General features: G+C 49.7%; 1 protein-coding gene across 2 annotated transcripts in view; it reads right to left on the minus strand.

Moving 5' to 3' along the window:
- DGAT2 (diacylglycerol O-acyltransferase 2) overlaps window positions 1-14,368 on the minus strand; it is a 33,473-nt gene extending 19,105 nt beyond the window's left edge. The window contains exon 1 of one of the 2 annotated variants that reach the window (XM_016186910.2): window positions 14,131-14,368. In XM_016186910.2, coding sequence (XP_016042396.1) covers window positions 14,131-14,170 — 40 coding nt within the window. In that variant the 5' untranslated portion in view covers window positions 14,171-14,368. Of the gene's footprint in view, window positions 1-11,949; window positions 12,078-14,130 lie in introns of those variants that run through there. The other variant, XM_060176813.1, reaches the window with a different exon arrangement.
- Window positions 14,369-14,621: the final 253 nt, after the last annotated feature.

Consider the following 14,621-nt stretch of genomic DNA (forward strand, 5'->3'; position numbering starts at 1 on the left):
AGCAAAGCCCTCAGCTCAGTTTCAGGTAGAACAGGTTTGAAGATGGGAGGAGACTAGGGGCCTCACCCTCTTTTGTGCAGAAAAACAAAAGGGCACCCTCACACCTATGGCCATTTAGTTTTTGGCAAGGGGGCCCAAAATATTAAATAGAGAAAGGAGAGTCTCCTCAACAAATGGTGTTGGGGAAACTGGGTTCAAAGTATGCAGAATGGTATACTGCACAAAAGCAAGACTCTGGGGTAGGGGGTAGGGTTTAGGTCCTGGAACATGATGGCAGAGGAGGAACTAGTGGAGAGTAATTGTTATGTGGGATACTGAGAAATGTGACACATGTACAAACTACTGTATTTTACTGTTGACTGTAAACCATTAATTCCAAACCCCAAAAAGCAGAAGAATGAAATGGAACAACTTTATCCTACCACACACAAAAAGTAAACTCCAAATAGACTAAGGATTTGGATGTTAAAGCATCAAATACAGACAAGAAAACATTGGCAGAACTCTTTTCAATCTAAGTTTTAAAAGTGACTTCAATGACTCAAATCTATTCACAAAGAAAACAAAAACCAGTGGGACTACCTCAAATTAGAATGGGAGATCTTTTTATGCCATACATCAGATAAAAGGTTAATAGCCAGAGGCCAGGTGGTGGCACACCTGATTAAGTGCACACATTACAGTGCACAAGGACCCAAGGTTCAAGCCCCTGGTCCCCACCTGCAGGGGGAAAGCTTCACGAGTGGTGAAGAAGGGCTGCCGATGTCTCTCTGCCTCTCTATCTCCCCCTCTCCTTTCAATTTGTCTCTATCAAATAACAATAAAAAGGTTAATAGCCAAAATATACAAAGAGCTCACCAAACTTAGCAACAATAAAAACAAACAAAACCATCCCAAAATGAGAAGATATGGACAGAATATTCACCAAAGAAGAGAGCCAAAGGACCCACAGGCATATGAAATAATGCTCAAAGCCACCAATTATAAATAAATGAAAAGAAAGATGACAATGAGATACTACTTCACTCCTGTGAGAACAGGTACCATTAACAACTACTGGAGAGGTTGTGGCAACAAAGGAATCCTCTTGCACTGCTGGTGGGAATGTACCAACCCCTGTGGAGAACTTTCAGAAGGCTAGACATGAACCTATCCTATGACCCTGCAACTCCTCACCTGGAGATATATCCTGAGGAACCAAACAGACCCATCCAAAGAGATATCTTTATACCTATGTTCACAGCAGCGCAATTTATAAAATCCCAAATGTGGAAGCAACATAGGAGTCCAACAACAGATGAGTGGTTAGGAAAGTTGTAGTATATACACACAATGGAACACTACTTAGCTATTAAGAATGATGAAGTCACCTTCTTCACCTCATGCTAAGATAGATATGCCAGAAAGAGAAGGATGAATAGGGGATGATCTCACTCCAGGCCAGAATTTAAGAAACAGGAACAGTAAGGGAAAACAAAGTAAAACTTGGGACTGGTATGGTGTATTGCATCAAAGCAAGGGATTCTGGGGAAGAAAGACAAGGAGAGGACTTGGAGGAGGAGGTCTTTCAGGTCCTGGTACATGATGATGGACCTGATTTTGGGGTGAGAGTGTTCTGCAGATGAGAAACTGTACCCATGTGCCAACAACTGTATTGTAAACCACTAATCCCTGCCCCCCCCCAAAAAAAAATAGGGCAATTGAACTGGGCATGGCTTCATTCTACCACTTCCCACTGCAGACAGGACCCACTGCCAACAGTTTAGAAGGAGTTCACAGCTCAGGTCTTGCCTTTGGGTCAGGACTAGTTTCCTGCTTGGAGGAGGACTCTGAGTCAACCCATTCTGGTTATACAGCCCACACTGACACAACTGGAAGAACCTAGAACTCTCTCCTTATGTCTAACCTGGCCCATTTGTTCAGCTTGTGCTGGTCTCTCCAAGGAGATAAAATCCAAAGGCATCCACTCAGACTCCTCTGGGGATCTGGGGATGCCTCCCATTCACTCTCCTGCTCTCCTTATTCCCCATGCCACTCTCTCATGGAGAGGTGACCCATAGGAATCATTAGAGCTGGTCTATGTACTTCTAGCTGTTTCCTACTCAGATCATTCCAACTCAGCTAACCACAGAGTCAATCCCGGGGAGTTGACTTGGTCTTGGCACTGAGTCCCAGACTCCAGGGGAGCCTTTGTACCCAAGAAAGATGGAGTCGCTGGTCCTCCTGTCTGGCCCCTCAGCTGACTCCTTGAACAATGAAAGAAGGCAGCTCTGCATCCAGATTTAGGCAGGCAAGCCTCTGGAGGGAGGCCTTCCCTCCTCTGGAATGTAGACTCCAAGGCTCACTGCTGGAATCATCTGCCACCATATTCCCAGGCAGAGAACCTGAGTGAGGAGAGAGTCACCTGGCCTGTGAGTATGGCATCTTGAGAGGGACAAGAAAGTAACAGGGCCAAGGTTGCTTGGCCAGAGGGTGGTGGTGTGGGATGCAATTCAGTTCCTGTTTCTAGACCTGTGCTCTGTGTCCAGGCTGAGCCCCTCTCCACCCTACCATCCACCTGCAAAGTCCTGTCACTCTTCTCCCACGACAGAGCTGGGGCAGGGCTGAGGAAAGAGGGCCAAGCTGAAAGGAAGCTCTTTATGCAGTGGGTGAAGTGGGTTAGATTAAGAAGCAGCAGGGGCTGGGCAGTGCCGCACCCAGTAGAATGCCCAAGGGGTGCAACACACAACATCTCATACACAAGGAACTGACTTCAAGCCCCCGGACCCCACCTGCGGAGTAAAACATCACAAGTGGTGAATACTGCCACAGGTGTCTCTCAATCTGTCCCCTCTTTTTTCTTCCTTCCTTCCCTTTTTTTCTTCCTTCCTTCCTTCCTTCCTTCCTTCCTTCCTTCCTTCCTTTCTCTCTCTCTCTCTCTCTCTCTTTCTTCGCCACCAGGGTTATTGCTGGGGCTCGGTGCCTGCACTACGAATCCACTGCTACTGGAGGCTATTTTTTCCCCTTTTGTTGCCCTTGTTGTTTTGTTGTTGTGGTGGTTATTGCTGTCATCATTGGTGGATAGGACAGACTGAAATGGAGAGGAGAGGAAGATAGAGAAGGAGAGAGATAGACACCTGCAGACCTGCTTCACCGCCAGTGAAGCAACCCCCCCTGCAGGTGGGGAGCTGGGGGCTTGAACCGGGATCCTTTTGCCGGTCCTTGCGCTTCATGCCATGTGCGCTTAACCCACTGTGTTACCCCCAGTCCCTTCCTTCTTAATTATCTGTCTCTATAAAAAAATAATGGGTGGTCTGGGAGGTGGTGAAATGGAGAAAGCAATGGACTTACAAGCATGAGGTCCCAGGTTCAATCCCTGACAGCATGTATACCACAGTAATGTCAGGTTCTTTCTCTTTTTTTTTTAACCAGAGCACTGCTCAGCTCTGGCTTATGGTAGTGCAGGGGACTGAACCTGGGACTTTGGAACCTCAGGCATGAGAGTCTCTTTGCATAACCAGTATGCTATCTACCCTCACCCCATCTTTCTAATTTATAAATAAAATCTTTAAAAAAATAATGGGGCAGGGGAAGGAGAGGAGGAGACCATGTAGAGAGTTGGATTCACTCTATAGGTATTGAAGGCAAGCAACAGTTCTAGAAGCAAGACAAACAAAAAACCTGTAGCAGAAGCAAACCCTGTGGCCACAGACTCCTTATACAAGTGTCACCTTATACAAGTCACTTCATTTCCCTACCCATAAGTTGGGGGGGGGGATAAACTAAAGAATTTCACTGTCTACTTTTTTTTTTTTTTTGCCTCCAGGGTTATTGCTGGGGCTCGGTGCCTGCACTAGGAATCCTCTGCTCCTGTAGACTTTCCCTCCCCTTTTTGTTGCCCTTGTTTTATTGTTGTTGTGGTTATTATTATTGTTGTGATTGATATCATTATTGTTAAATAGGACAGAGAGAAATGGAGGGGGGGGGAAGACAGAGGGGGAGAGAAAGATAAGACACCTGCAGACCTACTTCACCACCTGTGAAGTGACTCCCTTGCAGGTGGGGAGCCGGGGGCTCAAACCGGGATCCTTATGCTGGCCCTTGCACTTCGCGCCATGTGCGCTTAACCCACTGTGCTACTGCCCAACCCCCTACTATCTACTTTCTTTTTTTTTTTTTAAGGAGTTTGCTAATTTTTTATTATTTATTTATTTATTTATTTATTTTCCCTTTTGTTGCCCTTGTTGTTTTTTTCATTGTTGTAGTTATTATTGTTGTTGATGTCATTGTTGTTGGATAGGACACAGAGAAATGGAGAGAGGAGGGGAAGACAGAGAGGGGGAGAGAAAGATAGACACCTGTAGACCTGCTTCACCGCCTGTGAAGCGACTCCCCTGCAGGTGGGGAGCCGGGGGCTCGAACCGGGAGCCTTAAGCTGGTCCTTGCGCTTGGTGCCACGTGCGCTTAACCCGCCACGTGCGCTTAACCCGCTGCGCTACTGCCCGACTCCCTACTATCTACTTTCTAAAGGCTGCCACCTCACCTACCATCTGTGTTGCAGCTGGGAAGGGAGGGTTCAGCTGAGCACAGCTGGGTGCAGCTCTCATCATGCAGTACCTCCTCTCCTGGACCCCATTGGGGCTGACAGGGTCTCAGCAGAAGCTGGTGTGGTGGTGAATGCTGCAATTTGGTGCCAGCATCACCCTTCCTGTCTAGTCTGTTACCAAGTCTCAGGTGGGGTGGAGCTTCTGCCTCTAAAACAGGCCCAGAGCTCTCTCCTCCTCCCATAGCCATCTTCAGCACACCACCTTCAGCACACCCTTCTCCACGCTGCCCCCACTGCTGCCAGTGCTACTAACTTGGCCACCCGATCTGCCAGTGTTTCCTAGGCATCAAGGGTGAGGACACACACTAGACTCATCTGTGTGTCCAGAGCCTGCATGGGGCCTGGGAGAGGAGGAGAGGTTTAGTACAATAATGAACAAACATGGTTGTCCAAGAGGAAGCGAAGGCCTGGCTGTGTGTCTATGTAAGACTGGGTGCCTCACAGAAGAACCCCCTGCCCTGAGTTCAGGACCCCAGAGACATGGCTGGCCAGGAGTCTCCCCTACTGATGACAGGAGAAGATCCCATTACCTACAGATTATATATATGGTAATGTTTTTAGCACAACACTGGGGATGAAGTCAGGACTTCACACATTTGATGCCATTAAATGGTTTCCCTATATTTTGAGAAACAAGAAAGACTAAGAGAATGAGAGTCACAGTGGGGGTAGATAGCATAGTGGTTATGCAAAAAAACTCTCATGCCTGAGGCTCTAAAGTCCCAGGTTCAATGCCCCATACTACCATAAACCAGAGCTAAACAGTGCTCTTGTAAAACAACCAACCAACCAAAACAAACAAACAAACAAACAAAAAGAGACAGAGAGCGAGAATCACCACAGCATGAGTTTACCATTCACAGTTACACAGGTGCTGCCCGTATTAATGACTTATATTATTGATTATATAATAAGTTAATAAATAAAATCCTTTAAAAAAATGACTTGGAGAATCTGGAGCTGCCAGGAGGCCCAGAGCAGTTTCCTTATATCCCTGCTCCACCTCTACTTCCCATCATTTGAGGGGTTTTATTGATACCCAGTAGTCTGGTAAGAAGGGTGGAAAGCCCACCCCACAGAGAAGGAAATGGGGTTTCTTCTTACATGTGTTAAGAGGGGCATGGCCTAAGGTTTAATCTCCTGATGTGGACACAGGGGTCTGTGCTAATCCTGCCCACAATGGCTCTATGACCTCAGTAGGTCACTTAGCCTCTCTCAATTTTTCTCATCTGTTACATGGGTACAGTGGCCTTTCCCCTCCACATGTGTGTAAGGCACATATGTATCTGCTAGGTAGTTAAATGCCCTCTATTGCCATTGCTCCTCCCAATAGACAGATGTGGAAGGGACAGAGATGAGCAGACACAAAGCTTCCAAGAGGTGAATGTATGTAAGAGAAAAAGGTTCAAGAGGGCTGATGAAATAGCTCATTTGGATAGGGAACTGCTTTGATATGTGTGTTACCCAGGTTTGAGCCCTGGCCCCTACCTCACTGAAGGAAGCTTTGGTATTGTGGTTTCTTTCTAGAAAGGGGGAAAGAAGAAAGAGAGAGAGAGAGAGAAAGGAAAAAGGAAAAAGAAAAAGAAGCTCCAGGAGTCAGGCAGAGGCAGGGAGGAGACCAGGTGACAGAGCCCTTGGGGCTGGGGAACAACCCCTAGAAGGATTGTTTCCTCTTGGGGCAGCTGCTTGGCATGAGGGTTCTAAACTCCAAACAGGAGCAGGAACTAGAGAAATCAGAGAGGGCTTGAGTAGTCAGAGTGGGCTTCCAGAAGGAGGCAGGTTGGAATGGAGCTAAGACTTGAAACATGGAGCACTTGTGAGGTGCCCAGCATCATTCTAGTTGCTGGGAAATATCCATGAGCCTGGTAGACAAAGCCTCACAGTAGTGCTGAGAATTATGAGGACAACAATTTGAGGGGTAGGGAGGTAGCTCACCCAGCAGAGCGCACAGGTGCCATTCACAAGTCCCTGGATTCAAGCCCGATAGCATATGAGAGCACCATTGTACAGGGAGGGTGTCTCTCTCATTCCTCAAATAATGACAAATCTGAATAGGAAAGGCTGCTCACAGATATACATACACAAGGGCAAATTCATGTTCTACACATACACAAAGGCAAATTCATGCCCTGGCACTGCATTAACTACAAGGGGGGTGATGAGCTGAGCAAGGGGGTTCTTTGACATGTGGGCAGGTGGTGAGAGGAGGCAGAAGTACTTGTGGGTCACTTGGGTCATGCTTCTAGATGGCCCACGCTACTTCCTCCACCTATTCTCGACTGGCTTCTGGGGTGGGGGTTCAGAGTGGAGGTTGCACTCATCATTAGCAGAAAGTGGAGCCTCGGTGAGTCACTTCCTGTGCCAGCCTCAGTTTCCCCATAAGCACTAACACCTACTTCACTACACGGTTGAGAATTCCTTGAGATAATGTATAGGATAGCACTTCATAAAAAGTAAAGAGCTGTGTGCGTGCTGGGTAATTACCAAGTGGGCATCAGCGTCCTGGCTAATGGGTACAGCCACTGCTGCCTGGCCCTGAAGCAGAAGCACAGGCACCAGCAGACCTGGGACTCGAACCCAGGCCCTGGCATTCATCTACTGGATACACGCGGAGAGTCACTAAGAGCCTCCTTATGGCCTGCATTGTCATGCGTATGGCCTGAGTTAGAAACATAGCACCACACAGGAGTTGCTTGGTGCTAGAGGAAGCTCTGAAACTGTGGCGGCTCACACTCTCTCTCAATGGAAAAAAAAAAGTGGTTAAAGTGTAAATGCTTAAGGCTCAGGAGGTCACTACTACTCCTATGACCACTATCACACAACCAATGATGATGATGATAATAGTGCTAATTTTCAAAGGAGAGTGGAAGCTAACCACTAACACCCATTCAGCAAGAGTTTTTCCTAAGTACCCCTTGCATGGCTCCATACTGGGGTAAAGGCTGCCCACTCACCTCTGCTCTTTGGACAACTGCTGGAGCCTAAGCTCGCTCCTGGGGTGCCACCCTGGCTAGCAGTGGGCAGATAGGGCTGTGGAGAGCATGTGGGTCCCAGGCTGGCTGGAGGCTGACTCTCAGGGATGCCTTGCCAGAACATGGTAGGCTGACAGGAAAGGAAGTAGGTGTTAGGCCCTTGACTGCCAGAGCCCTGCAAACTGCACCTGCAGAGGCCTGGGAGAGAAAGCCCATGTGTCCGAGGAATGGCTTGCATGGCTCAGCTGGACAGGCACAGAGCGGCTGGTATGGTTAAGGGTGGTGGGGAGCCCAGGAGGTTACCAGGTAGGGCATGGGCAACCTGGGAGGGTTTGCCATCCATTCTTCCCATTTCCTCTACCCAGGACAGGAGGTACCACAGGGCCCCGAGGCACTGTTCCCTGTCCCAACCCAGGGGTGAGCTCTTTTCTAGGAAGACTGACAATGATCTCTTGAAAGGTTCTACATGGCAGCTTAGGTCCTGAGAGCAGAGCCCTTGGCATGTGTGGCCTAAAGGAGACACCAAGCCATCCAGAAGCCAGCAGAGAGCTATGGAGCAGGAGTGCTGGGCTATGGAAGGATCTGCCTGGTCTTGGGGGAAGTCTGTCTGGGAGTCAGCTGTCCTGTGTAGCTACAAGGGTTCTGGCACTTGGAGTGGCCTCTCTCTCCTCCGGGTCTCAGCTCCTCTACTAGGGGATCTGACTCTCAGCTGGTTTACCTGAGATCTGAGACTCTACACACCTGAGTCCACAGTGTTCTGCTAAATCTACTACTGAGAGCCAGTGAGATAGCTCACCGGGTAGAGTGCCTGCCTCGATATGTGAGAGGCCCAAGTTCAACACCCAGCACCACATGGGAGGTGCTATGGCATTTGAGGATGTTCTGGTGCTATGGTAACTCTTCCTCTTTCTGTCTCTCTGGCTGAATGAAAAAGCATAGAACATAAGACAGCACATGTCCATGGCACTGACTATGCATAATAATAATAATACACTAATGGACTTTGATCCTCCCCCAAGGGAACTCCTCTTTGAGGCCTGGCCCCTCAAGTGTTTGGATTTGGGGAAGTCAAGGACAACAAAGTAGCCTATTAGGAAGCCATGGTCCTCATATCTTGGAGTTGCACCCAGGTCCACCTGCACCTCTAACACGTTCAAAAAATAGCTGCTGGAGTGGGAAGAGTTGGCATGGCAACAGCACCAGCCTGTAAGCACATCACCAAGGAGTCCCCAAAATAGGGCCCTATTACACTACAGGGGGTGGAGGGGAGGTAGGCTCTCTGTAGCCCTAATCTGGGTCCTACCCAGGTTGGGGGGGAGGTGATTTTCCAAGGACACACTGAAATCATGATGGGTGGGGGGAGGCTGCCCCCAAGGCCCCACAGTGGTTGGGGCAGTTCACAACCCCAGGGTACCTATCATCCCAGCCCTCTCCACTGAAGGAGGGGGCAGCACCTCCCCAAGGTCCCATAGGGACTCAGCCATCAGTGGGTCCACATCTAGCAGTCCTAGAAGGGGTGAGGTCAAGAAATTTTGACCATCCTGGGTCTGTTCCACTTCTGTCCCTGTGGTGCAGAGATTGAGAGGGAGAGAGACAAAGACAGAGAGAGGGAGAGACACTTGAAGCACTGCTTTTGAAGCTTTTCCACCTGCAGGTGGGGACTGGGGTTTGAACTGGGGTCCTTGCACATGGTAATGTATATGCAGATGCACACAGCCCAGCCTACATCTACCTTTCTAACTCCTATTTCTCTCTCAAAACCATGACTGCATACTAAATCTTCCAGGAAGACTTCTCATACTCCAGGATGATGGAACCACTTCCTACCTTTACCTCCAGGCCTCACTGTTTGTGGCTCTTCGTAAGTGACAAGGGAATAACAGGTTTACTCACAAAACACTCTTTGCTAAGGCTAACTCAGACCTCCACACCCCTTAGTCTGAGAGTTCAGGTTCTCTTCTCCTCACAGGGAAAGCAGTGTCCCCAGATGGGAAGAAAGGGCCCAGACATATCCTATAGGGAAGCTGGGGTTAGAGCTCTGCTTTCAGGCTCTCAGCACTGGAAGCAAAGAGGGGAGACTCTTCATCAGCACACTTGACAATTAACTCTTGACAATTAACTAAGTCCCCAGTGGCTTGTGGGTGTCTCCAGAATGAGGTAGGACTACAGCCCCAGCACCCAGCACAAGAGGGTATGAAGGAGATCTGAGGAAGAACAGAAGGATCACAAAGTGGAAAGCAGGGATTTCTGCCAAGAACAGAGCAACCCCCAGGGGGGCTGAGGCCCATTAATGATTCATTCACTCATTCAAATATTTACTGAGCACCTACTGCATGCTGGCACTCAGGATTACTCCTCAGACACAGCTCTTGAGAAAGACGGGCAAGGCCCCTAAGGAACTTTTTTTTTTTAATTCAGAGATAGGGGTTAAACTCTGGGTTTCATGCATGAGATGCTGACTCCAGAGCCTGACTTTTCCATTCTTTTTATTTACAAAGAGGGAATGGAGAGCCACTTTGGCATTGTTGCGCTACCCATGGTGCTCTATGTTTTGCCAGACCCAAACCCAGGGCCTTGGGCATGGTAGGACATGTGCTGCATTGAGTGAGCTATCTCCAGGCTTCAGGAGCTGACATTCTTACATGGGAGACAGGGTCCTGACTAGATAATCTATGTAATGGCAAGAGCCGCAAAACATATCAAGACAAAACATATCAAAGACACAAAACATATCAGACCCCTGGGGCTGGTAGTGTCTCCATCTAGCACAGTGAAGTACGGCAGCTTCCTTCAAATGCTTGGTACTGGAGGTGCACAGAACAGGGAGGCAGCTCAGCACCAGAGCGCAGGATTTCATGCCCGAGATCCTAGAGGCCCCAAATTCTATCCCCAGAACCACCTTATGTGAGAGCTGAGTGGTGTTCTGGTCTTTCTTGCTCTCATAAAAATAAACATTTTAAAATTATTATTTTTAATTGCTTATTTATTTGTTATTGGGTAGAGACAGAGAAATGGAGGGAGGGAGGGATATAGAGAGGGAAATAGACAGAGAAACACCTGCTCTCCCATTTGTGAAGCTCTGCTGTTGGGGACCACAGGGGCTTGAACCTAGGCCCTTATGCATTGTAATATGTGTGCTTAACCAGGTGAACCACTGTCTGGCCCCTGAATTGTTATTTTTTATATTTCTGGGACTTCGGTGTTCCAGACTGACTTTTTCAGGCAAAAGGGAGGAAGCAGGTGATACCACAGCACTGAAGCTTCCTCCAGTGTGGTGGGGGCCAGGCTTGAATCTGGGTTGTGTACATGGCAAAGCAGATGCACTCTCTAGGTGAACCATACTATAGACTTTAAGTAATTAAAAAAAAAAAAAAAGCTTGGGAAGGGATGGTCCACCCTATCAGACAATGGAACCCCTGCTACTTAAGCAGGAACTGAGGAGCTCCTATAGCAAGCACAATGCTATAGGAGCTCCAGGAATGTCACAGTGTCTCCATGCCCCCCAATGCCTCTCTGCCACTTACTGTCTCAGTAAGTCGCAGGCTGGAGGGATGCCTGGGCTCCAACCCTGCAGCCCCTTCTGTTTGGAGGTCTCCATGTTCTCATTTGCAATAGGAAACAAGCTGAGCCAACTTCAACTGATAACTGAATTAATGACTCAAATTCTTGCTGCTGTAGAAGGGTAGGGGTGGGACAAAATTGCCACACAGGCCACTGAGTCACCCAGCCACTAATAAAGTATTATTCCTGCTCTTCTTTCCCAGCCTAGAGCTACCCCTGGTAGCACAGAGCATCCCCAAACAGTCCCTGTGTAGCTGGGGGTGGGGTGGGGTATGGGAGCTTAACACCTACACAGATTTGGTGGGGAGGGGGGCCAGAAGAGTGAGTTCCCTATGATTTAGGGCTGGGTCAGGTGACTGTCAAGCCAGTTTCAGACTTACCCTTCCATAATCTAGCCTCCAAGTTTTAGACCTTCTGCATGCCAGCCTGCACCCCGCTCCACCAGTGATCTCCCATGGACCCCCAGCCTACTGCAGCCTACTGCAGCTGTTTAAAGGCTTCCTCTAGTATCTCAGAACCCGTCCGCCACTCCCCACTCCCACTCCACTCTGGTTCCTGCCCTTGCTCTTTGGAGCCAGGCAGATGAAACCAGCTCAGCTGTTACTGGGACTACCCCCATCTCCTGCCAGGCCCTGTGCTCAAGAAATTCATATGCAGGAGAGGAGGCACCAGTAAAGGAAAGACAAACATGTGACATGCAACCTTCAAGCCTGGCACAGAGGCATCCTCACAGACATGGGAACCACTGGCACAGTATCCTGCCTTCTCCCCTCACCCTCCAAGCACATCTACCCCTGACCAAAGACCCAGGTGTCTGTTTCAATCTCTCACCCATCACAGGACTCCCCTTCACAGCCTCCATGATCTCTCCTTGAATGCCAGCACTGACAGGGTGCTCACCACCTCACAGGAGTGAAACCTTATCCAAAGAGGCAAACCAGGCCACTGGGGAGTGTCTTCAAAGAACGAGGATGCAGGTCTAATGGAGATGCCTAGATAACATGGCATTTTCTCCAGCACCCTCCCCTACCCCTCCCAGTCTTTCACAAAGCAGATCTGTGGTGCTACAGTGACTGGTTTGCCCATGCCACCTCCCTTGATGGAATTCCATACAGCCAATTAAAAATATATATATATATATATATATATATATATATCAAGATCTGATAACAACATGGGAGAAATTTTTCTGATATATTAAGTGACTTGGTCAAAATCTTTAACAGGAGTCCCCCTGAATAACAAATTCTGTTTCAAATATATGAGAGCTAGGCTCACTGGTCCCTGGGAGAGGCAGCTCACAGCCTTTGTACAGCTGAAGTCCAGGAAGGAGTGGGAAAGAGTGACCAGAGACAAGACTGTTTTCGAAAGCACAAACACAGGCAAGCCCATTTCTCCCTTGCCTCCTTTCACAGGCATCAAAGGGCAGAGTGAACATAAAGCCCTCCTGAATAAGAAGGTTATGCTAGAGGTCATCACCCAGTGCATGGAGCAGCACAGGTCACTTGTCCTTGAGACACTGACAGTGGCTTGGGGCAATGAAACAGCAGCACACCGACCAAGATAGGTAACAACACTGGAGACCCACAGGGCACAGTGTTCCTGCCCAGGGATGTGGTCACAATGTGATATAGCTGCAGGATGGATCACTGTGCGATGGCCAATGAAATATAATATGTGATTTTATGTAACACAAGTGAGAACTTGAGATGACACAGAGACACTCTCTAAGAGACATAACATGCACACATGAAAATATACAGAAATACACTAATACACCAACTGGTATTTGGATGGTCTGTTTGCCAGGGACTTGTATTTTCATTGTTTATATTTTTCAAAGTCCCAACAATCAGCCTGTTTGATTTTTATAATGAAGGTAGGTGAGGCAGTTGTTTACTAGTTACTGAGGAAAAATGCAAGTAAACGTGGTTCAGCAAACAAAGATTTAGGTGGCAGGAGATTTCAAACAGGACAGACATGCAGAACAAGACAGCTGTGCTGACATCACAGGGCCCCCTGGATTTGCATCTAATCCCCCAGTCAAAGTGTCTGTCAAGGACACTAGGGTCGGGCACTGCTTCTCCTACCTCAGTTTCTCCTGCTGTAGGTGGAGAGTGTGTGTGTTGGGGGGGGGGGTAGGGGAGGGAGGGGACAGGAGTGCTCATTTTCATGCAAGAAAAGCTCTAGGGCTTGAGCTTGACTCTGTCCCTGACTCAGTCAGGGTCTCAGTCCCCAAGGTCCAGGGTGCCCCTTTCCAAGACTGTTAAGCTGCCAGCTGTTGCTAAGTAAGCTCCATGCCTGGGAGAGGACGGGTGTGGGGCAGAGGGCAGTTCGGGCACACCTGTCCCAAACAGACATGTTCTCTGACTGGTAGCTGTTTGAGGGGATTGCAAAATCCTGTCACTCTGTCCTATCCTGTCTCTCACAGCTCGTTTCACCTGATGAGGTAAGAGGGGAGGGACCAAAAGGCCAGGGGCCCCTCCTGACAATGCTGGGGAGCTGAGAGCAGCTCTCCAATACCCCTAATTACTGACAAGGGTGGGTGGGATTACCTAGGTTCACAGGGGAGAAAACAAGCGGGGGGGGGGGGGGCGAAGACTCATGTCACCGAGGTCAACCTAAACTATGGATGAGCATGGAGGTCGCTGGGTCTGGTTAGGTAACCACTGCTTGCCCCTCCTTCCAGGCCAGATGACAGAGTTGGGTTCAGTGGGAAGACGACAAGTTTCTCCCCAAAGAAAGGGGTAGGGGTCATGAGACTGTAGCTCAGTGGTTAAACACACGCTTCCTAAGATGAAACCTTGTATGTCGCACCCCATCTCCTTCAGTGAGGGTCCCTCACTATGAGAACACACTCTTGCCTGCCTCAGAGACCTGGATCACATCCTTTCCTGAAAGCCTCTCGGCTTCACCCCTGCTCCCAAGCCCCCTGCAGACCTGCCGGCCCTGACAACGCCCTCCTGAAGCCCAGGTCCCTCAGTGGTAGCACAGATGCTGCTCGGAGCTCACCTCGCAGGACCCCGGAATAGGCGGCTATGAGGGTCTTCATGTTGAAGTCGAGGCAGGTCACGGACCTGCAAGGAGCCGCCTTCCCCCGCGCCCCAGGCCCATGCCCCGGCCGCCGGGGCCAGGACTTGAAGCCGAGCACCGGAGCCCGCGGACAGCACCGACGCGGGGGCGGCTACCGCACGCTAGCTGTGGACCAGCGGCCGTGAGTGCTGCCTCAGGGGCGGCCACTGCTCCCCGAGCGCCGAGCGCGCCACTTTATAACCTCACAACAGGGCGGGGCGGGGTGGGGCGGGGCGACGCAGCGCTGCGCGCGGAGGGGCGGACCGTTCCAACCCCGCGCCCGCGCTGCTGCCTCTGGGGGTGCGGGCGGTTGGGGGCGGCGGGGTACTGAGCAGGGATGTGGCCGGGGACCCAGCTCTGCGCCCGGCTGCGGTGCGCGGGCCTGGTGCGGGATTCATTCCTTGTGCCTGAGGCGCTGCGTCTTACTCCTG

The sequence above is a fragment of the Erinaceus europaeus genome, chromosome 17 (assembly GCF_950295315.1).
Source record: "Erinaceus europaeus chromosome 17, mEriEur2.1, whole genome shotgun sequence".
NCBI lineage: Eukaryota > Metazoa > Chordata > Mammalia > Eulipotyphla > Erinaceidae > Erinaceus > Erinaceus europaeus.